The sequence below is a fragment of the Sipha flava genome, unplaced genomic scaffold (assembly GCF_003268045.1).
Source record: "Sipha flava isolate LNK unplaced genomic scaffold, YSA_version1 1_pilon_pilon, whole genome shotgun sequence".
Classification (NCBI taxonomy): domain Eukaryota; kingdom Metazoa; phylum Arthropoda; class Insecta; order Hemiptera; family Aphididae; genus Sipha; species Sipha flava.
In genome coordinates, this window is record NW_020272783.1 from 2,451,899 (window position 1) to 2,476,757 (window position 24,859).

The 24,859-nt window shown below is 37.4% G+C and overlaps 1 protein-coding gene across 1 annotated transcript in view; it reads left to right on the forward strand.

Moving 5' to 3' along the window:
- The window catches only part of LOC112682156 (homeobox protein abdominal-A homolog), a 33,587-nt gene extending 20,268 nt beyond the window's left edge, over window positions 1-13,319 (forward strand). Inside the window, exon 4 of the mRNA XM_025552670.1 lies at window positions 12,620-13,319. Coding sequence (XP_025408455.1) covers window positions 12,620-13,074 — 455 coding nt within the window. The 3' untranslated portion in view covers window positions 13,075-13,319. The remainder of the gene's footprint in view (window positions 1-12,619) is intronic.
- The last annotated feature ends 11,540 nt before the right edge of the window (window positions 13,320-24,859 follow it).

Genomic DNA, 24,859 nt, shown 5'->3' on the forward strand with positions numbered 1-24,859 from the left:
GTTCAAAAGATCATTGCATAAAAATAATGTCTCAGGGTCTTGGAGAAATGGTTTTCGAAAAATATATTATGTAGGTACATAAATATGTATATGCGCGCGAATACACCCTCTTACGCTCGTAAATTTGTCAATAAATGCGTGTACGAAAAAAAAACAGAAAGGGTGAAAAACTACATTTAAACTTTCCTCCGTTTTTCCGGTGGTGCACGTGCTGAAGCTGAAAACAAAAATGAAACACGTCGGTCGGCAATCGTGTACACACATCTAAGGAATTTATATTCGTCTGTGGGTAGGTACACTTTCTCTCTTGTTCGTTTCACACGTTTACAATGAAATGTTTAAATGAATCCGAATAAAGAGTTATATGTAGTGAGCATTTATATACAGTACGTATAAATGTGGTTTTGTCATCAATTCTACCTGTTAAAGGTTTGACCTAGTTTCAATCAGAAAAAAAAGTATTCGTCACAGTGGTGTTTTTTTCTTATTATTCGAAAAGAGTTATGTACCATTTTATAGTAGGTCAATAGCGTTTTATTCTCACCTGCTATAATAGGTATTATATGTGGGTTAAAAAAAACTTGGGCACCCTGTAGATACACATAGGTTATGCTCCCGCAGTGAGTTTCGAACACACGGTATAATACCAGAGTTGCAATATCAACAGCATAAATATTGTTCTCGAAGCATTTTAGTTTTTGTTTGAAACTTGAGTACAGCCCGGTGTATTTTATCCTCTTTTCAAATTTACAATGAGTCGTTTTCGTTTTTATTTTTATTTGTGGGTAAAATTCGACGAGGATTCAAAACGTGTATAATAATCAATCTTTAAAAAGTCACCACGTGTATAACTTTTGTTATACCAAGATGTTGAAAATGATATTGAAATTACAATCGAACGTCGCTTGTTGACATTTTCTCGTTTTATAGTATTATAGTTGTATATTTAGTATTGTTTTCTGTTGTCTATACTTAAGTCCTTTCAATTTTAATATTCAACAGTGTTTGTTCTCATTTTTCAAATGAACATAGATAAAAAAAAATATCCATTTACACACTTTATATACACGTACATATACATATATATATAATAAAGAACAGTAAATAGGAAAAAGTGAAGTAGTTTTCTCGAGAAACGTATTAGACGCGTATTTGTAAGATCGCAGGTGTTCCTGAGTTATATATGTATACTTGTATATATAATACAAGTATGTGTATGTGTGTATATAAAGTGTCGTGGAGCAAAGAAACTGCAGAAAATACGAGCTCATTTCTTTTTCCACTTGGCTTGGCTCGCGTAACTGTATATGGTAGTAGTAGGAAAACCCTCGATATTTCCCTTAGGTGTTATTCTCACCCCCTTGCGCCTACTGCCGTGTACTGTACACTACGGTGTGCTCATACGTGGAGGGAGGAAAGAATAGTGTAATATACACCGTACACGCCATCTGTTCACGACCATTGTTCCACTCCGCCGTGCCTCACACCACCGGGGAAATGATACGGAGAATGAGAGACGGAAGGACGCGGAGAATAAGAGTGAAAAAAAGGCCCCAAGTACTTTGAAAAGGGCCAAGAAAGGTTATGGCAATAATTCGAAAGACGAGCTTCGTTTCCAAGGGGGAGGTCGTTGGTTAGGGCAGCTCATCGTCCAGGGGGGAAATTGTTTACAGCGTTGCAAATTGATATTACCGTTTCCGAGCCGTTTGCCGAATTCTTGATGAAAACGTACGTCGCCGACATGAGGGTCTTTCTGTATATACATTTCGTCGACTGATATATGTGCAATTTCGCTGTCCGACGCAATATGTGCTGTATATAAAATGAGCACATGTACATGCGACGGATGGGCAATTTTCAATAGCACTCTAAGGGATGACGTTAAATTATACCTGTACGGTATGTATATACACAATTTCTCTTCACACTGTACACTCAAGGGATGATATTTTTAAACCGCGTGACACGGTACGCACACACGCGCGCGCGCGCTTTAGCGTTCAACTGTTATTCTCTGTAGTACAATAATAATAATAATGTGGAAACGATCGTCTGTCTGTAGCACCGCGTTAAATTTGAAGGACTTGAGCCGTGGAGGGTGTAAATTTGATGATATGTGATGTGCAAAGATAGTACAGGAAAAAATCCCATGGAAATATGTATTGAGAATTGTAAACACAATAGATGACAGATATTTTCAAATAAATCGAGTACATATTGTTGTTCCATATGCTGCCCGATAGGTAGCTTTCTAAAAACGTTATTTTTACCAATAGTATTTAGGTACATGCAGACCATTTTCATGAACTGCACACTACGTTACGTTTGTTTTCAATGCGTATTTATTAGTAAATAGCAAACGAGTCCATGAGTTCGATTTACATAGAACCTATTTTGATTGCGTATGACTTACAAGCGATCGCTCGCCAGCTGAAATATGGTACGTTTTGATTTATCGTTATTATTGTAATATATTCATATGTATAGAGAGAGATTTAGATGTCCTGTGATTTATTAATAGTTTTGTATTTCGACTTGTAGTCTTCGTAAGAGTCATAAAGACGTTTTAGTGCATCGCACGTGTCATCTAAATTAAAACACTTAAGTGCGCAACGTATTGGATTATAATATTATTACATTGTGGAGGGATGTGCGCACGTCGTTATTGTCAAATTGTTGTACAAGAGTGGTGGCGGCGGTGTTGTCGGACCACGTTCGCCGACTGCATGGGATTCAAGAGTTGATCTTTGTTAATGAACATATAATACAATATATTATGTAGTGCTGCCTAATTTACATTTTCTCGAAAAGGAAAAAATTATACATAAATAAAAACACTGGTCTCGCTCTCGTACGTGTACGTCGTTATAAAATATTGTACCGGTATTATGTGCGAGATGATTTGTGAAGACATTTTTCGTCGTCGCGAACGTCGCATACACGTTACCGCGTTACCACTACCAGCAGCCATCACCGATAGGACTGCCGGACTCAAGACCGTTTTCACGTGTTTTGCGTGTATTATTATGTCCTCAAACGGTTATTCAGCGAAAAATCGCCTCACCCCTCTTTGCTCCCTGATACACGATAGATGTGCTTGTGGGGGGAAGGGGTTGCATATACAAACGCCATCCCCTGAAAATTTGAACGAGTTCAGAAGAAAAAAAAGTGTAGCTCATTACAATTTTAAGTTTTGTAAAAAAAATGTTATTTTTATAAACCATTGTCGATATATCTGATGGTATAAAATTAATCGTTACCTGAAATGAAATACGTTGGAAACGAGTAGTAGAGAAAAATATCGGACCGATGAAAAAATGTCTTGTGACTCCCCTTGGCCCCGCGTACCCCGTGAGCCGCGCACTCGTAAACGGTGTATAGGTGCGCGCGCCGAGGTGAAAGGATAGAACGTTAGCAGCAGCAGCGTCCTTCGGCGGCGGTGTATTGCCGAGGGCGTTGCGAATAAAATGGACGATCGTGCGAGGGTGAGCGGCGGCGGCGGCGTGCAATAATGGCAACGACGCGGACGGGACGAAACCGGTGTAGGGTAATTTCATCAAAAACACCGGCGGCATCATATACACGCGCGCGAGGGTGCGTTTTATTGTTCGGTGCAATTAAACGACGGCCGAAGTCCGCTCTCTGCGTCTTCGCCTCTTTCCTCCCGTCGTGTTCACCACCAAGTCTTCTCGTGCGCTCACCCTCCTCGTATATATATATATATGTGTGTGTGTGTACAATACAGTATTCGCGTCCAACCCCTTTTCCCGTACCTACCCGACGACTGGGTATATGTATGAACTTCTATATAATTGCTTCTTCTTCTTATTCGTCTCGTGAACGAGGGACGTCGTTTTTAATTAAAAAAAATAAATAAATAGATAAAAACGATAAATAAGTTCTTGTACACGTTACGTACATACATATATATATATTATTATTATTATTATTGTACAATGGAAGAAGACTGTATTGTACAAAAGGTAATATCGTATTCGAGAAAACGTCCGCAGCGCGGCGTCTTATCGCACTCCCTTTACCCGACGCATCTGCCGCCGACGCCACTTTATATTATTATTATTATTATTATTATTATTATTATTATTATTACTACTACTACTATTACTAACATAACTATTATTATTATTACTATTACTTTAACTATTATTGTTACGACGACGACGGTTAAATTTAATGACGCCGAAATATAATTGCGTGCGTGTACATTATAATATATAGCGTAGTACAACGTATATGTGTGCGCTTACGCGGACGTGACTTCTCTTCCGACGTCCTTAAAATACACACGAACGCGTGTAGTATTCGCTCGCAGGAACGTTCGAATTATGCGAACCGACGCGTGTCGTCGCGCGTTTTCGTCGAGCGGTCCGGAAGGGGAAAAAAATTGTTCAAGCGCGGCGACCTAACTCTGGAAGAATTATACCCGAAAACAACGCGTGTGTATGCGAGATTTTATGTTCGAGATACGTTTGATAATACATAAGTACATGTGCGCGGCACGCGATTATTGCCGCTGTTGCGGTTTGTTTCGCGACCGTTTTTTCCAACATAACATACAATACTGAGTATTAATTGAAAACATTCAACGGAAACGTTCCGGCTTCCACGACCAGTCAGTGGCGTATGAAGACTGGCTAGCGCCCCCTGGAAAAACCTTCTAACTTATTAACATTTAATGTTATGATATTTTTTTTAACCATTCATTTTACCAATATTTTTAAGTATACAATTTATATTTATAAGTAATTATTACAGTGTTCATTTTAAAAATTTTGAAAGTTCGCTTTTCTCGCTTAATGACTGGAAAATTCATCGATAATTTCTTCGTATGAAATATTTTATTTAAATACCCTGTTTTCATAATTTCATCATTAAGTTCACACGTAGCGTGTACAAATAGACAACATCTATGCATTTCAAAAAGTATAATGGAAAAATACCGATTTCATTGTAGGGTAAAAATACGACTTTTGCACGATTTTGCGCCTCTGGCGTGGGCACAGTTCGCCATACCCTTGCTACGCCACTGACCACGACGAACGGAGAAATGCGACTTTGTTTACCGAGTTCAATATGTATGTGTGTGTGTGTAAATTGTACAATTTATTTATTGACCGTCTGCTGTATACTGTTTATTGCCATAATTGTGTCGGTTGGAATACGTCCTAGGTAAACGTTTGCGCACCGTCTCATTACGTTCCGGGTAAACGTTGCCTGTGCAATTTTTATTTGCGCAGTGTTTTCTATTACCATAAAATTTCACTTTAATACCTCCTTTTAATTAATTTATTAAGTGTTCACAATGATTAACTGTCGTATAATCGTTGTTCGGTAAATACTTTTAAGCGCGCACGTCGTATCGAGTGTACGTTATAGAGGAAGGGATACCCCCGCTGTATAACTCCGATACGGTTCTACGTTCGCGTTCTAACGTTACATCCAACGTGTGTTTTGGCGGATCTCTTTTGAACGTCGGTGAAACTGTAAACGTACGAGAGACGGACAGAAAACAAGTATTTTCCATACGGGACGTACGCGCTTTCCCGAGTAATTGTAGGGCAATGTAAATAAGTTCGATGTCATTACACTACATTACACTACGGAGTTCGTGATTTACGAGAAACTGTAACATGTATATCATTACCGAACGTGGACGGTGCGCGTTCGCATTTATCGTTGAATATCGCGTATTTTATAACATGGGGGTGGGTCGGGTTCGTGCTAGTTATTGACCCTTAATGTCGGTTGTACAGCCCTAAAAACGTCGTATAAACACACGTCAGTTGTACGTTCATGAAGAAAATAGAATGAAAAACAAACTCGTGTTCCGCGTGCGCGTGCGCTCTGCGGTAGCAAATTGTCGTTAGTACCTACTTTTTACGGGTACAATATCGTCACCTGGTAACTTTTTATTACTATTGTTGTACTGCTGTGGCGGATCCGCTAGGTTTTCATGTAAGTTAAAACATGTGTTATATTGGCAATAATGTGGTGTGTATAATGTGCGGGCACGTTTGGAATGTTTTCGTGTACCGCACTCGATGGGCATCGAAAACAGTTATGCTCAAGGTAAAACGACGTTGGCGATTGCGATTTTTTTCCGCTGCACGCGTTTACCGCGGTTTTACGCTCGCGCTCGTTACCAATGCACAACCATCGTTTCCGAAACGAAGGCTTCGTCCGAACGGTAACGATAATGAACCGCCGCGTTATCAGCCGAACGAACCTGTCCCGATCGCGCGAGCGAAGGACAAACGCCGCGTTTTTTTTTTAGCCGCGCAACGCGTTACCTGTGTTTCTGCCCTTGTTAGTTTTTCTACACGTTATTCGATTTCGAGATCGTTATCTCGACGCTGTTCCGAATCTTTGATCGACCCCAATTCACCGGTGCTGTGTGTTTTACGATCTCCGCTACGCGTTGCGAACGTCTGCGCGCGCGCTCGGTATAATAAAACGTCACTACATATCGAGAGCGAAAAATTCCGCATCACGTTCCGTCCGTGCGACAAAGTTCAAATGTTACTTGTACACGCGGCGTGCGTATCTCGCAGTGTGAATTATAACGTTCGGACCGATCGATCGACTTGCGAGTGAGCTTCGGTCATACACTCCCGTGTTTCTCGTCCACGTCGACGTTATCGTTTTGGGTTTAATTCGTTTTTTTTTTCTCGTTAAATTTGATCGATAATCTCGAAAAGATAGGAAAAATGTTAAGTAACATGTAAGCTCGTCGATTATGTTACAACGTATTCTTCTCCGTGATAAATATACACACGACGACCTGTGTTGTCCGTATGCATACCGGTTTTTCCCCGGTCGTTGCGTTCTCTTGAAAACAATAGTCGTACCACAACAAATCGGATGAAAGCTGTTCTCTACCAGGGGGGGGGGGTATCTATAAAAATAGTTTTCATTCGAAGATGTTGAAGGTTTGTACTTTATTGCACGCGTAGAATTACCTACGTCGCTATGTCAACCCGACGAGGTTCAACGATGGCGTCCTGCGGAGACCTGTGGTTACAAACGTGTACCGATTCGAATGAATTTCATCTACGTTTCTCGTGTATTTTGTTCCTTGCGTTCTGTAGAATCAACAACTTACCGCGGGTCGCGCACATCCTTCGATGCGTTTTGAACAGACCATCGAAACGTAACCATGTTATGCGTAACCGTGTAACCGTGTATCCCAAAACCGTCATCAATTAGTCGGCGCGTAATAGTGCTATCGCGCGTTTGTCATGTCTGTGGTTGCCTTGTCCGAGGAGTGTTTTTGACAACGATAAATTGTAATGCGTTGTTGGTTACGTTGTGTGGTATTTTAATGGCACAATGTGTAGAACAAAACCTAAAACATCGGACGTCCATTTGAGTAGTTAAATTACACTTGCATAGCGAATAGATTCTTCGGAAAAAAATAATCACTTGTTTACGAGGAAACGAGTTTTTTTACTGATACTGATTTACTATGCGTCTTGCCGTACAAAAAATTATTTCGCCATCAACGTGTGCTCGGCGCGCGCGCGCGCGCGCTAGGCGTGTGGTGTTCGTGACCGAAAGCGATTACCACACCGACGTCTTGGAACTAACCTCAGTATTCCCTTAATAAGATAACGTGGTCGATTCCGAAAGGCGTTCGAACGTTTTTATTTTCATTTGCGGGTCACGAGGAAATGACTATTTTTTCAATTTTTTTTTTTTTTATACATGTACGAAAAACAAGTTTGTTCGTACATAAATGCTAATGTACAATATTGTTTATTTTCGTTTCTATTCCTCGCGAGGAGGAACAATACACGGAACAACAGAACGCGCCGAAGTTTTCCGTTCAAAAACAGTTGCAGACCCGGAATCGACCAAACGTCTGTTGTATCAATGTGTTTCTCATAAAGTTCATTTTATCAAGACGCGTGTTTTGCCGTTGACGTTTCGACGGCTAACAATAACGCACGTATAATAATGCACTCCTCTCTTCCTTTATTAACGCACATTATTCAGACGTTATTGCGCAACGGAACAAAATTATAGGTAATAAAACGCTTTAATGAGAACGGGCTTTCGACGAGTTCTAACGCGGGGCCGGTCGGGGATGTTATCTCTAAAAGTTTACGCGTTCACCCGTACGTTGTTTAGTATTACTACACGTAACCGACCCGAGAAACAACGCTAACGTGCAATAATAACTGTATAACGATACAACCGGATGGAAACAGAAATGCTTGAACACGGCCCCGGATAACGTGATACAGAATCTCCCTAACCCGTGTCGGACATTCCGTTTGGTGGTTCAGCCGCAAATCGTATCACCGCGTGTCTGTGATGCGGTGTCGTACCATACACGCGGACCGATCGGAAACCCGTCTGTTACGGATCAACATATCTTCTTTCCTCGTGGTCGCGATCCCGTCTTGACAGAGTCGGTTTATTATTTTTCTTCACCGTTATACTACTCGCGGGATCAGCGTTTTTTTTCTCTTTCCTTCGCCGTTTCCTTAGCGTGCGTCTGCGTGTAACGCGTCTAAAATTCATAATATTTATATAGAGAGAGAGAAAGGCGACGCTTGCCCGAAAAAATCGAAAAACGTCATCGTTACGCTAGTCCGTTCCAACGACGAAAAACGAACCTGCGCTGACGGAGAGAAAGAGGGAGAGAGAGGGAGCGAGTGAGAGAAAGAAAAAGGACCCTCTCGTGCCGACTACGCGTAACCATAGCGACCGCCGCAGTCTCCGCCCTTGTCGGTGGCGCCATTAAAGGCGCGCGACGAATTCCCGAGGCGGCCATCGGCTGCGGCAGCAATCACGCGTTGCCCGTGAAATCCGACCGTGTGCGGCGCACAGGGACGGCGTTGTAATTATTGTTATTATTATTACGAGTCACCGGGTGGGCGCGCATCGCTGCGCACCGTACTCGGTGGCCCGACGAGGACAATACGGACGTTTGTCCTGGGCTCGCCCCGAGCAGTTTATTTTACTTCTCGACCGGCGGCACCGTATCTATCTATAATCGTGACGGGAACGTGTTCCAAGAAACATGGTACCCGCACAGGTACGTACCGTGATCCGGGTCGGGCTCCAGGACTACAGCAGTATCCCGTCCGTATCGGATCGAACCTCAATCGAAATCAATTTGGTTCTTTACCGATTTATTATTTCGCGAACTCCGTAAAGGCTGGCGCGTCTTCCGAGTCTTTTTCGACAATACGCGAGAGGGATCGAAATGTAGTACAGGCCCAGTCATAATTATTTTAATTTACATAGGGTACACGTTATTTGATTTTTTTCGTTAACTTTTCATACAATTTTTAAATTTAATTGGAAAATATACGATCATATAACGCAATTCCTCCTGATCGACTTGTTAATAACATTTGAATACGTTAAAAAGTAAATAATAACGGATGTAAAAAATATTAATAATTGTTTGAATACGGACGACCCGGGCCTACCCGAACCAACCTCTCTGGGACACGCCACCGGCAGTACACTGAATCGTCGGCGAAGCTGTGTACGTACATTTTTTTTTTCTGTACGCCGTTCGATTGAAAACGTCGTTATTTCGCGTACTTTGATTCCGTCGTTACTCCTGTAATGTATGTTAGACGGTTTTGTTCAGGAACCGTTTTACTTGCGTGTGTTGTTGTTCGCTTTAACGCAACGTATTATTTTTTTACGCGGAGCAAATGGGGTAGTATCGTTATCCGGCCTCGGCTGCGGCAAATCGAATTTCCGATCACGTTCAACCCGCACGTGCCGGTGTTGTGTATAGGTAGCGAACAGTAGATGTACGCCAAATGACGGTCGTAGGGATTCTTCTCCGCTCGCTGCCCGTGTAAAACGACCGTTATCAGCCGTACAATACACACGCCCGCCGCGTTCGTTTATAATATCATCATCATCATCATCGTCATCGTCGTCGTAATCGTTATCATTGTTTCGCTGCCGGCTGCTCGTTTTATCTCGGTCGCACACGATTTCGCCCCCCGTGGCCGTTGCGTGTACGTGCCGCCAACGATGATCGCGCATCACGGTCCTCCTCCACTTATTATCATTACGGTTCGCTACCACCCTGATCGTCTCAGCTCCCTCGCCCTTGCCGATGTACACGACATTATGTATGCGCAAACGTGTGTCGTGTGCACGAGGAAAATGAATATAGTGCGCGACGCGTTGCGTGTACGTAAATCATAATACGACGTTTAATTTCTAAAACGTTTTACGCGTTTACCGCCCTTAACTGTGCGCGAGCTCCTGTGCAGAACGTTTAATGGTTTTATACTCACGTGTACGCATATTAAATGCGTTTCGTCTGTCTTCCGACAGTTTAACCTAAACACCACCGCACACACACACACACACACACTCACCCGACCCGATCGGCGCTTCGACCAGAAGTTTTTATTTTTCCTCTCGAAAACTCGTCTCGATTCGTCAACCCAGTACAATACTGCGCTTTTTATTGCGACTCGGCAGATTAAGACTCGTTTTTACGAGCCCATCGGGTCCGAAGGGCCTGTTTTAAATTGTTTATCATTCCTCCGCCGGTGCATGTATGCTGTACAACACTACACGCATAAATTCGGTCGACGACAACGAAATCCTTCTGGACCGATTGATTTCGTCTTGAGACGGCGTCTCCGACCATGTCGTTTGTACGTGCGTCGTGTATGCACATCGCACTCGATCGTGAAATAATACCGCCGTAATAGTACAATATATTCGTATACGCATTTTATACACATTTAATACTGTCGTTCCGTTTACAAATATAAAACCCACTCCCCTTTCATTCGAAACGCTCTCCTGTTGTTCGATTATCGCTCGTTTAATTTGCACAGTGAATCCTGCCGATTAACGCGCGCTCATATAAACCATATTATTACGATTCCAATGTGTATATCCGCAGTGCTGCTCGTCGCCGGGGCGTATGTATACTATGTGTACGTTTATTTGCGTTTTATATGAAATAATTATGGTATTCTGTACGGTAAACGGTGTTCGGGTGTTTTTACCGTTCGTAACGATTATTGTTCTTTTCTCGTCGGATACTACTGCGAGTTTCGACCGCGTTCCGCCGCAATCACGTTTCAGCTCTTGTTACGCACGTCCGACCGTTGCATTTTTGTAGTAATCGAAACTCTGCCCCCCCCTGCGTGTGCATGGATTTTACAACTCGTTTTTACGGTACGGCACAGTCGTTTGTCCGTACACTTCTGGTGTATTAATTAGAACCCGTTGTTGGTTGAGGTTATTAAACGCAAAAAAAAAAAAAAAAAATTAAATTATTCACACACGCATATCGTACTTTGACGGAAAACACCATATTTTCTCAATCGAAAATCTATTTCGATTATGTTTTATTTGTTTTTTTTTTTTTTAATTACTCTTTCGTGATTGAATATTATTTTTGTTAGGTAAAAAAGAAACTTCTTTGTTCGATAAAAATTTAGAATACATTATTCGTGACAATGAAGGTGTTTGATCACATTATTTCCTATGCATCAAACGCTAGATATTTTATTACGTGTTAATTTTATGGAAATTTCATTTAAATTATCTTTAATCCGTATACACTAAAGATTACCATACATTTCTTATATATATATATATATATATACACGTATGAGTTTTATTCTTTCCATGATTATTGAATTGGTTTCTATGAATATTTTTGTTATGATGAATGGGTAAAGAAGTTTTTTGATTGTATTATACCCTTCATTATCATATCAATAGAGAAGTGATGTTGAAGTTTTGTCGATATGAAGTTTAGTATGCAAAAGAAAAGTAATAATTGATATTACTTCGATCTTAATAATAAATTGCAATGAAAATATTATAAAGTCATGCGGGAGGAGTTAGTAACTCAACTCCGTCAATAGTATTACAAAAAAATTAAAAATTGAAAAAGTTATGAATTCGTGTCCTTGTAAGTTAAAATTATTTTTATTTCATTACTGACCAAATGTCTTATGGATGATAATATTATTATTCTTGAACAACCGACATTTCTATTTGATGAGGTCGTCTGTATATTTATTAATTTTTTTCGAAAATATAAGTCAAACACTACTACGACTACAATAAGAGACGAAATGTAAAGTACTAGTCGAGTCGAATGATTGAGGAAGACTCGGAAGTTAAACTATTATCGAAGTGATCAATGTTTGTACCACCGCCTTATTCGGAAGTAATTGTATGTAGGTAGGTGCTGTATGTTTTACGCTTTCATACGCCCGAAACGGTAGTGCATTGATATATTATAATAACGTTGGTGCCATCATTTTTCAGACACGTTTGTTCAGTTCAGTCAACTGGTTAAAATTTAAATACTGAATGTTACAGTCCCTGATTACTACTCGTAACACGTCCCTACTACTCTCAGTCCATTACTATCATTTACCATACTTGTACTCGTGTACTTGCCACTCCATTATGATTTGCGCCTCACATAACTCCTAAGATACTTTAACCTAACCTAACCGAAGCTAACTCGTGAAACACTCTTCAGAACTCGAACCCTTGATGTGAGGGGGTGTGTGTGTGTATGTGTTTGCCCGTTTTGTCCTAACAATTATGTGTGTTTTGCTTGTCCTGGTTATAGGTCCGAATGGGTGTCCGCGACGTCGCGGCCGACAGACGTACACCAGGTTCCAGACGCTGGAGCTGGAGAAGGAGTTCCACTTCAATCACTACCTAACCCGAAGACGGAGGATCGAGATCGCGCACGCGCTATGTCTGACCGAGCGCCAGATCAAGATCTGGTTCCAGAACAGGCGAATGAAGCTCAAAAAGGAGCTGCGTGCTGTGAAGGAAATCAACGAACAGGCGCGCAAGGAACGCGAACTCGAACAGTCCAAGAAGCAGGACCACACGAAAATGGACGGCAGTGGCGGCGGCATGCACCAACTGCAACAGCAGCAGCAGCAGCAACAGCAGCAGCAGCAACAACAGCAACAGATGTCGCACCATCAGATGTCGCACGAACAGCACAAGATGCAGATGGTGGGCGGTCTGGACAACAAGGGGTCCGCGGACATGCTCAAGGCCAAAACGTAAACGCCGTGAGCAACCCCCTCCCCAGACGCGTTTCGCGTTTTCGCCGCGTAGTAATATTTTATAATACATAATACAACAAAACACCGTACGCACACCGTATACACGAAAACATTTAACCCCCGTCGCGTACGCGAACATTATTATTATTATTTATTATTATTATGATTATTACTACTGTTGCGACGCGTTCGTGTTGTAAAAACTCTTTTTCTTTCAATTCGATAAATACGTAATAATATTAAAAATACTACATTTATATATATATATATATATATTGATATATATATTTATTGATATTTGTATATTTATTTATTTATATTCTATAAACTATTCTTAGATAATATTTACAACTATATATATATATATATATTATATAATATTACGTTAACGAAATAAATGTGTAAAGGAAATAATAAAAAAATAAAAATAAAATAAAATAATAATAATAATACGATAACGATTATTATGAAATTATGAGATAGGCTAGGTAAAAACAAAAAAAAAAAATTAATTGATTTGAAAATATTTTCCATCGTTTTATGTTTATATTTTACATTTACGGAATTCAATACGAACGACCCGACGGAACTGAGATATTCGTTTTGGCCGTGTAATCTCTTGTTAAACCGACGATTCGTGGGATCGCGGATTTTGACGCAGAGAGCAAAATAAAAACCGAAACGAAATGCAACACTCGACCCGGTTTAATACCGACAAAATATAAGTTTTGTCGTACGCGCCGGCGAATTGTTCTGAACAATATCCTTCCGGCGAGTACTGCGGGTAGAATTTCTCTCGTTTTTTTTTTGTAAATTCTTATCCCGCGAGACTGTTGTTCAGCTCCGTCGGGTCCCGTAACCAGTTTCCCAATTTTCCCTTCGGGGGTGGAGGGAGTTCCGTTGCAACAGCCGACGTTGTTCCTACTCGCAAGTATTATTATTAATATTATTATTATTATGTTCGTAACTTCGTACGATTATGGTTATTATTATTATTATTATTTTGATAGTTTTGTTTTGTCGTGCCGGCCACATTTAGCTATATTTTACGCTTTGACGTGTACGACCGTTGACATAGTATAATGTAGTGGGCGGCCCGACACCCGTACACAGTTTCATTTTCTTTTTGATATTTTGTTTTGTTTAAGTTTCCGAACAGTTACGTTTTTACTGATGTTTTTTTTTTTTTTTTTTTTATAGCTGGTTCAAGTTTAAATATTTGTCGCCGACATTTTCGTTCCATTATTTTTCTTTCGTTCGTATTGTGATCAACAGTTTTTTTAATTTTTTTTTTATTCTTATTTTATTTTATTTTTTATCGTTAACGCATTACAATTATTGTTAAGTTCATTTTTTGTGTTCATATATTCCTAGACAAATTGTTTCTTATTTCTATCCCCCCCAAAAAAAAAACCTGTACTATATTATTTCAATTTGTATACTTCTTCTCGTGTTATGTTAAACGCAATAGGTTATCGTGTAAAAACTGCAAAGAAATCAAGATATTATGTTTGTTTACCAAGTAAAGTATTTTTATCCGACATTTTTGTAGATATAGAATAACGCTTTTTATTAATATTTAATTTACTCGTATTTCTAGGATCGTTCTTACAATTAAACATTTAAACTAAAATAATTATCTAATTAATTTTTTCCTTTCATACTTACTGAAGTTTTAATATTTTGTTTTGTTTTTATTTGTATGACAGTGATGTATATTTTTTCTTTTATGCGTATTTAATAAATTGGTCGTAATTCCGGCAATATAAATTTTAAAGGCTTGTCCGAACTTCATTATTTGTAAACTGCTTTATATATATATATATATAAATATATAGATTATAAGGCGTTTGCCCAACGTTTAGACTATTTAGATTGATTGAACAATTTAAAAAAAATTATATACGTATTAAAATATTGTAATGTAACATAGGTACCTAAGTGTTTATGCATATTGTATTTTTAAGGTCATAAATACATACATTGGAAACGACTTTTTTTTTGTATCCATATACGTAATACGTAATTATAGATTCAGGGTAGGTTTTTTAAAAATTATATAGACTGTCAAAAGTTTATCATTACAATATATAGAATTCCTAAAAAAAATTCAACGAAAAAAAAATGTTTTGTCTGATAATATATTATGATATTCTTATATATTGTCATTATTGTTCAAAAATATATTTTTTTTTTTTACGCCGATTTAACTGTAATGTTAAGTGAAAATATAAAAATGAAAGACAAATACGTAAATAGCATTAATAAATATTATAATGTGTGAAAAGTCGACCTGCTAAGACTAATATTTTTTAACTATATTTATTATTATATATAAATGATACGTTGACTTTTTTTCTCTGTCTAGTATGCAGTTTTTAGAGTAGTGTGTTTATGATAAAATATATATATATATATATATATATATATATATATATATATATATGATATAAATAGCGTAAATTATTTTAAAGGTTGTACTTAATCTGTAAATACATATATAAGAGTAGTGCAACAATATAGGCTATTGTTTTTTTTTTTTTTTTTTTAAATAGTAATTTAAATGTTAGTTTTTAAAAAAAAAATGTTTTGTTTTTCAAATGTACAATTTTTTTTTTTTTTTTATATATATAATTAAACAAGCTTAAATTCAGTGCAATATAATACGTATTTCTTGGAAGTTTATGTACATAAACGTAAAATTACGTCTCTCTGAACTTGATTTCTCCGGGCGCTCATCGATCCCCCCAACGGCGGCGGAATCCAATACGCGCCTGTTCGTTGCGTACGAAAACTTTTGAAAAACTCGAGAGTGACGTGGTGCCGGATGGAAAATTCCAATCGATATCGATTCGATACGCGGTACGTTTGTCCGTTCGAAAATCGATTCGGCACAACGCGTACCGCTTGAAGTACACATCGTGTTTTCGTGGAGCGTCCGCTAAAATGTTTCAACGTTTAGTGTCTCCCGAAACCGTCGGGTTCTTTAAAGGGAATAATGGCGATCGCGTGGCGCCGCAATAATCCGAGAACGTTTTAACCTGTCCAAACAACGCTCACCTTTTTCCCGAGAGATTGAAGTGCGCGTACAGCCGTCTCTCGGACACCCCAAACGTTAAAATTTCCGCAGTTTGCTCCTCCCCGTGTGCGCCCGGGGCACGTGTAACACGCGCGAAACTCGTTTCGTCCAAAGCGCGCGCGCGTTTCAGAACTGCAGTGTTTCTGTAGCGCAAAACGGGTGTACGCGTAAAAAGCGTTACTGTCGGTTATAAGGTGTTTTGTATTTGTACAACGAAACGATAGTTCGCTGATGCTGCAAAAGAAAGAAAAATACGAACGCGTACCCGAAGAGCAGTGGTAACGCAATCTTTATACTGCCGTTAAAACAATTATTTTTATTAACGATGAAACGATATTGTGACGTTACGTGGTGTTGTTGGATCTCGTTTCGTAATATTAATTATTTTAATGTCCGAGGGTTCAATGATCACGTTGCGTTGAACTAACACGTATCGGCGCAACTGGAAAGTACATTAAAACGGGTCTAAAATAAGTTTGAAAATCACTCGTACGAATCGCGTGCAAAAATGATAAATAATCGTTATCGTGTAAACTTCAGAGACTATAAAATTATAATAGGAACGCGGAAATTATTCAACCAACAGTGTTACGATTTCGATACGTTTCAGTTATTCGATAATCAAATGGTTATCAAACGAAAAATTATTGATTTTTCGCGTTGGTTTGTCTACAAATATATGAGTGTAAAAATTGCAACGGCATTCATGTGAGCACGTTAAATGGTATCGGGTTTTGGTTTTTTAAACGAATTATTTAAAATTGAAATTAAAAAAAAAAAAAATAATAAAATTCGGAATTACGCCTAAACATTAATGCGTGTGTGAGCAGTGTAACTCGTGTAAGCACAATCACGCGATATCACGTTTACGGCTTATATCTTATTCGGTCATGTACGATGTATAAATATAGTACGCGCACATACTGTTACCGTGTAACATGAGGTTTCGCGTGTGCCAACCGAAAAAGAACACCACCGCGTGTCTCGACCGTAATATTGTTATTAATACATTCAATTGGTGTAAAATAAAAACGGTCGTAAAAATCGTCCCCCGGTTACCCCGTACAAACACTGCGCCATATCACGCTAATCCCTCGGCGTTTTTGTTTTCGTTTCCGTCGTCCGTAGAACCTTTCTCTACCTCTTTACCCCTTCGAACGCCGTACTCAATCATCTGTGACCTGCAAACAATCAAAGCTAATCCGTTCGGTAGCGGATATGTGCGATGCACCAAAAAAAAAAAAAATGGGTTTCTCAAAGCTGAGATTAGTTTTTAAGAGCGATCAGGTGCACGTCCTGGAGATTATACTAATGCCTTAAATCGATGTGTCGAAAACATTTTATTGTTTAGCATTGCGTTTCGGCACACGAATGTTTGACAAAGTGTTTTAACATTGATTAATTTTAAACTCGTTATCATTTCAGTTCGATGCGTATTGATGAATCAGATAAAGTTTAAACCAGTTGTTTTTTGAGGGACTTTCGATTAGTCGCACTTTGGCCTCCCAATGTTTGAGTCCGGTCGTGTAACTTAGGTGTGTACGTAGGCAGATACAGGTATCACTGTAATCTAGCTGCCGGGCACGCGTGGGCACCGCGTTCGATTTTCTGCCTGGGGAGAGAAAACGCTATTATATTAACCGGTGGCTTTCTTTTTATCCCGACAGCGCGGATGAAAATCTATATAGCCCTTCTATATATATATATATATATTTACACATCTTGTGTGTGTGTGGTGCACGCTCTTTTGTACAGGATAAGAAAACGGGAAAAAGGGGGCGGCCGCGGTCCGTCGTCGAACACAGAATCCGGGGATTTTTCTCAGGAGTCGAGGAAGGATAAGGTTATATTATATGCGCGGAACCTTGAGGCGGAGAAGGAAGGAAGGACGAAAGAAGAGTTGTACTAGGGGGAAAAAACGTCGGTGACGATCAATAACGGCAGCAGCAGCAGCAGCAGTACAGTAAAGCTGTACAGTGTACATAGTAGTGTGGGGTAATGCGAGCGTGAGTAGGCGGACGGGGCAGCTAAACTTTTATGGAAAACGGTTACGCCCTGCGGAATGTGCACATAACCTACGGACCCCGGAGCGGTAAAACGTAATTTTATCATTTCGAATTGATCGTATTCCCCGGGAAAATGTTCCAGACATCGGTTTCGAAATAGTCCAAACACACACATATATATAAATACATATTACATTATACGCGTATATGTCGACGACGTGTGTGCGTACCGCTTGTACGCGAGTAAAAAAAAAAAAAAAACGACTTAAATACATCAAGTAATGTGTTTCTTGCGCGTGCTCGTATCGTACATTGTATTATCCATGTATGGATATTATTTATTAACGAACGACGGCCCCGGGTGAAATAATAATAAGTAAAAAACACACGCGTGTGCGAATCATCGACATGGCATTATTGTGTATACACAATACCACATCGGTGTGCATAAACGTGTATTATATGAAATATGCATGAACATTACACGCGGCTCGTGTGCGATGGATCTCGGAATCTCGGACAACGGTCGCGCAGAAAAGTTTAAAAGCGTCGAATCTATTGGCGATTCGGATGGATATCGTTTTTTTTTTTAGAAAAAATAAAAAAGGTCTTACGCGGATCTTTGCAGCACATCGATGTACCTACGTATGAATCCGCCGTACTCAAAGAAAAAAGCGCAAGGCCAATATTTGTAAAAAGAAAAAAAAATTATTGTTTACATTATCTGATTTAGTGTCGATAAATCCGTGGTTCTGTCTTGTTACGTAGATACTCGTTTTTGTCTTGTGATCGTTACAACTGAGTAAATCTATTGTAATCTATAGAATCTTAGAGAAATGTGTAAAACTTATTTTAACATCATCGAGAAGTTTTCAATTGATAAGAATTAATTTTTTTTTACTATCCAACTTGGTTACCGCGATTTGCTATTATGAACTCGGAAGTAATAGAAAAGTTTCGAACCGTAACAAAACATATAAACAATGTTCTATCTTTATTATGAATGTGTATCCAACCAGTTTGGAATAATTGAAGTCTGCGGACTTATCGATGGAATAGTATTTTATCAATTCGAATCGATAAAAAGACAACGAGATGAAGTTATCATGAATAATATATATTTTATGTTTCAAGCATATAAATCATCAAGGAAAAAATTAAAAATAAGAAGCAATTAGCATAATATATTACAGAACCAGATTTTCAATAATTTTGGAACGTAATATTTTTACTATGAGTTAAGACCGTTCAAGCCAAACGAAATAAAACATATTAAACAACATAATATTCGTATGGTTTAATTTCAAATAAAATATTTGCAACTCATTACCTGCATATTATTAACTGTGTAATAAATAATTATATTATTTTTTTAAAATGTTTAGTAATTTGAAATATACAGCATATGTCCACAATCGAAAAATCCTTCAAGTTCCTTGGATTATAATACATATATATTATTATATATTTTCTACAGGTATTATAATATTTTTAAGCAAAAAACATAATTTACTTACATAAAATTATTAAGACGTTTGTCTTATAAAAAGATGAAAAATTTCTAGCTGTGTGAACACTGAGTTCTCTTAGTATTTTTATACTACGTAGATCGTTGTGGATTAGTAACTAGTCTAACATCGCATGGTATACGTGACGATGATTTTAAATTGTATCGTGTTAAATTAAATCAATTAAAATTGTTATGCATTCATTCATTCCGTACTAGACACACGGCATGTGATATAATCAAAAATATCAAACACAATTCAAATAATCTTGTACATTAAATAAATTTAAATAGTTTACTAACTTAAGTCTGATATTTGGTTACCAATTCAAAAACTCATCGTGCGGTAGTGCTAGCATGTGCCTCTCTACTTGTGCCACTTACAGCACCGATGACAATGAATCGTTGCATTACGATGTATTATATTAAGCAGCCCAAACCTTAACGTGTTTATTAACGTCCATGTATTTATGATACAAGTCGTACTTGGAATAATAAAATATAAAAGTGAAAATTAATTATATTATTTATTCATTTGCGTATTTTATATTTCACACTAAACCTAATTAAAATAGATATTATACTTTTTAGTTGACAAAAAAAAACTTTTACTTTAAACTTTAATGGGTTATTGATAATAGCAATATTTGTAAGTTTTCGGGTGCAACATCCAACTCTGTCCGTATATAATACTGTTGGTTAAAAGCGATTTAATAAAACCGGAATGCGTCACATCGTCTATGAATTAATTAATTTCGATCACTATCGTATTTTTTTTTTTCGGTGCTGTGAAAAGTGAAAACATATAATCATAATGATTTGCCATCATAGTGCTGTTATCGGACCAAAAGCTTATTTCGACAATAAATAAAGGAATTATATTTACGAATAATTAATATTTTAACATATCAATATTTATATGTATCAGATTGATTAATCTACTGGCATTCAAATAATTTGAATCCCATTAATTATTACAATAAATCAACTATCATAGTGAGGATTGGTAGCCAGTGAGTAGAGATACACCTAGTTATACTCGTATATAATATAAATTATAATCAAATAATTATTGGATCAGAATAGGTACACAGTTAGGTTAGGTTAATTACACTTTTTATAATAAAAATAATAAAAATAGCTAAATTAGGATTCTTGAGTTGGAAACCACTTTTGACCATTATAATTTAGAACTACAGCTGAGAAATGATGGTAAATTTATAAGTTTCTATTATATATTACGAAATTCAGCGGAAAGGAAAATTTTTAAAAATTTGTGTCAGACAATCGTGTTTAATTATGTCATACACATGTTGTAAACCGTACTTCGCGGTTATGATATTAAAATATTATTTTACCAAATGCGCTTGACCGTTCAGGAGTAACGAGCTTATCGTACATAAATGACAAATAGGTCTAAAGTTCAAATTTCAAATATTTTTTTCGGAAAACAAATAGCGGTAAACGTTGTGATCGTTTGAATCAGAATGAGTAGTATTTGATTAAGGACGGTTGACGAAAAATTGAAAATAACGTTATTTTATAAAATAAACTGTGTTCCATAAATAGCTATAAAAAACTACTAACTATTTTTCAGATAATTCAAGTTGTGCTACAAAATTATTATTGCTTTTAAACATCGAATAACACATTTTTTATGGTCCTTAGTTTATCATTAAATTCGTCTAATCAAAAAATTCCTTTTTGTTATTTGCAATTGTTGCTATCAATCATAATTACTCCGTTATACTGTCCAAAAAGTGTGATATGCCTACAGTACTAACATTAAACTTAAATATTAAATAATTTAAGTTTATTTTAACATATAAGAAATATTTCAATATGATAGTAAAAATAAATGGTGTTTATTGCACATTTGTACGCGTTGTATTTGTAATAGTAATTTGGTCGTACTGTTTTTTTCTTATAATAAGTGCTTAGTTCTTATAGTGTCAATAAAAAATATAAAAATACTATACAGCCATTCAAGTATGAACCCCGTACACGAAGCGGTTTTCATATTTTACGTTATAACATTTTTACACTAACCAAAAACGTACAGAACAGAAATAATTTATATTTATGAAATTGTTCCAAGTGGTCTAATTTATTAAAGTAGCTCATTGGGGTCCAAGATCAAGAATTAAAGGGTAACTCATGAATTTTATAAAAAAAATAATTTATTTAGAAGAAAAAAAACACATAAGAGCTCTGAAATAATATTGAGGATCATGAATATCGTACGGGCTCTTTTATAATACTATGATTGTTTTTTTCTCATAATTTTTTATAGATTTTCTAAAATCGAGGAATGTATTGGTTTTCGAATGGTGAACGGGATTTTCTCGCTGTCATTTAAATTATGTTAGCGTTTTTCTGCTGCTCTTCTATTAATTATTAATCAGTACTAAGTAAAGAAATCGAACAGCACGTCACTAATGTATTGTTTTCATGAAAACATAATTACTAACTAAATAAAAAAAAAATTACGCTACACAGTATATAGTTTAAAGTATTTATACTGCTGTAACAGTATAGCGTTAATGGCTACTTAAAACTATGACTTCTGGTTTTTGTTTAAGAATTAGGCACTTTAACACCCCAATTTCAAATAACTATACAAATTGATAAATGTTAACATTTTTAATTAGGCGCATGAACGCATAACCATTGATTTTACATTAATTGGGTCGGTCCATTATTATTTTCGGTACCACTGTATCGGTCAGAATTGTTTAAACTGTACACCAATTACCGACTAGAAATGCTCATGTCATAATTAAAACATAAAAATGTGTTAAATTGTTATTTAACCAGTCTAATTAAACTGATGAATTCTTATTCTTACATATCATTAACGACGAACCTATAGAATAACATTTGTTAAAATGAAAGATTAGACAATCTCAAATGGTATTTAGAAATTTAATATTGAAAACATGAAACGTACAATGTACATATATTTTTAATTATAATAAACGTGGGCGTAGTGGCATACATGTTATTATTAAGAAGTTTTTCGAGATAATTTCTATCCTCTATACCCAGACAGAAAAAAAAAATGTTTCTCATTGTACTAGCAAATACATCCTGAGTATATCGCAGTTATCCCTTTTTTTTTCCCCAATGCATATACTTATACAATTAAATTTACTTATTATTATAAATACCAAGTGGATTTTGTTTTGGTTGAGTAAGAAAAAAACCTTTGCAAACACGTGTACGAGTTCAGTCATAAGAGTTTCCATTTTTAACTTAAGAGGAAACGTTACACACTGTAAAATTTCCATATCCATTGAATTATGTTACTGGTTAGAGAAGATATGACAATCGTCGCGTAAACTACGTCAAATTTTCGGATTTGCTTAATGCATAAATATTCCACCCAATGCCATTGCCTTTATCGACTCAAATATACCAGGTAATAAGACGTAATAATAATAATAATAATAATAATAAGGTAATAAGAAAATTTTTGGAAAGAATTATTGACATTATTGTTATTCCATACACATAGTTTATGACAAATGACCGTAAAAATAAATTTTTGATAACCGACTTGTACCCACAAGGTACAGGTTTGCATATTCATTGAACGTGAACTGTTCACAGCAGGCGCACCAATACAAGTAGTGACTCGTAATAATAAAAATTATAATAACAAAATGTGTTATTTTTAAAAAATTGTTTTCTCCAATAGCCTGACAGAAACAATGATTGCTCTAACGACATGACGTGTTACAAGGTATAGTTTTAAATTCGACGGCCTGACGACAGTCGTCGACTGCAAAGACCTTGAAGTAAAAATAAAATGTACCTATGGAACGGGACGACCCGTACAATTGCCGTAACTCAACGAGTTATAAATAAAACGAGAAATTCGTTTGGTTCAACCGTGCAACGGCGATGCGTTGTTCGGTATTCGTACACGGAAAGTAAGATTCACCAATTAACGGTCGTCCGAATACATGTCCGAATAATTGTTCAAAATATCGAAAATAACACTCGCCCCTAACGGAGTCGTGCGTCCGCGTGCAGTAAACGGTTCCCGAACGAGCGTATAGTCCGAAAATCCCTATGACGTGATAATTATAATATTGCGCTGCTGCGTGTGCCCCGGAACTTTTAAAAATCGTTGATCGTTTGCGGACATCCCGCCGTGTTTAACGTCGGTTCTTCTTCGGTGCACTCGACTCGCTCGATCTTTTTCTAATTTATTTATAATCCGGTACGATTACGAGACCGCGTCGTTTTATTTTTAGCAAAAGTTCGTTTGCGCGTACGTCCGCGCCTGGTTAACAGGTACCACCCTTGCCGTTGCATTTCATTACACACGTGTTCCGAACACGTGTACGGTTGTGTTACGCGACGTGATGAGTCAAAAACGTTGTCGGAAATAGCTTGAAAAGTCCCAGCAAGTGGTCGAATAATGAAAAACCTCATGATGATTTCCCGGAGCGGAACGTTTGTTATATGCATTTCAGTTATCACGATCGTCCAACGTGCAAACGCGATGTCATAAATAAATTGCGGGTGATGTAATGTGTATCGCTCGGAACGGTTATAGGCGTTCGTATCAAGTACAAGTTGATTTTACAAAACCGGACATTTGCCCTAACAGGTACGTGCATTTGAAGATTACTAAAACCCAAACGAGGAACCTCATTAGCGTAACACATCCGAACAAACAAGTCGAACTACAATCAAATCGACGGCGTAATTGAGTGGCCTGTTAATCTGCTAATCACGTAATAATGTGTGGTTAAACCATTTAATTATTCCCATTCTAGCGTTTAATTAGAATATACCACTCGTGTTCGACGATGATTAAAACCGAAAAACGTTATTATTTCAATTTAATTAATCGTTTAATTATAATGTTCGGCAGTTTTCATGTGCTGATACACAATATCGTACACCGATATTAGTTTGGTTCCTATTTCGCTGATAACCGGACGAGCAAATGTTCGCATAATTAAATAATGTTCTATAACTTATTTGCTGACGTTCACGATGTACACGTACTCATTTCGGCCTGTCTAAGTATTGGTTTACGTATCCGGTATTAACCTAGACGGTAGTAGGAGAAAGAGGTTTCGGGATAAATCCCCCTGACGACTAAAAAAAAAATTCCGTTTTGAAATGGTCAGAACGAAAAATATCCACATCATGAATATTTTGACGTGTGTTCAAA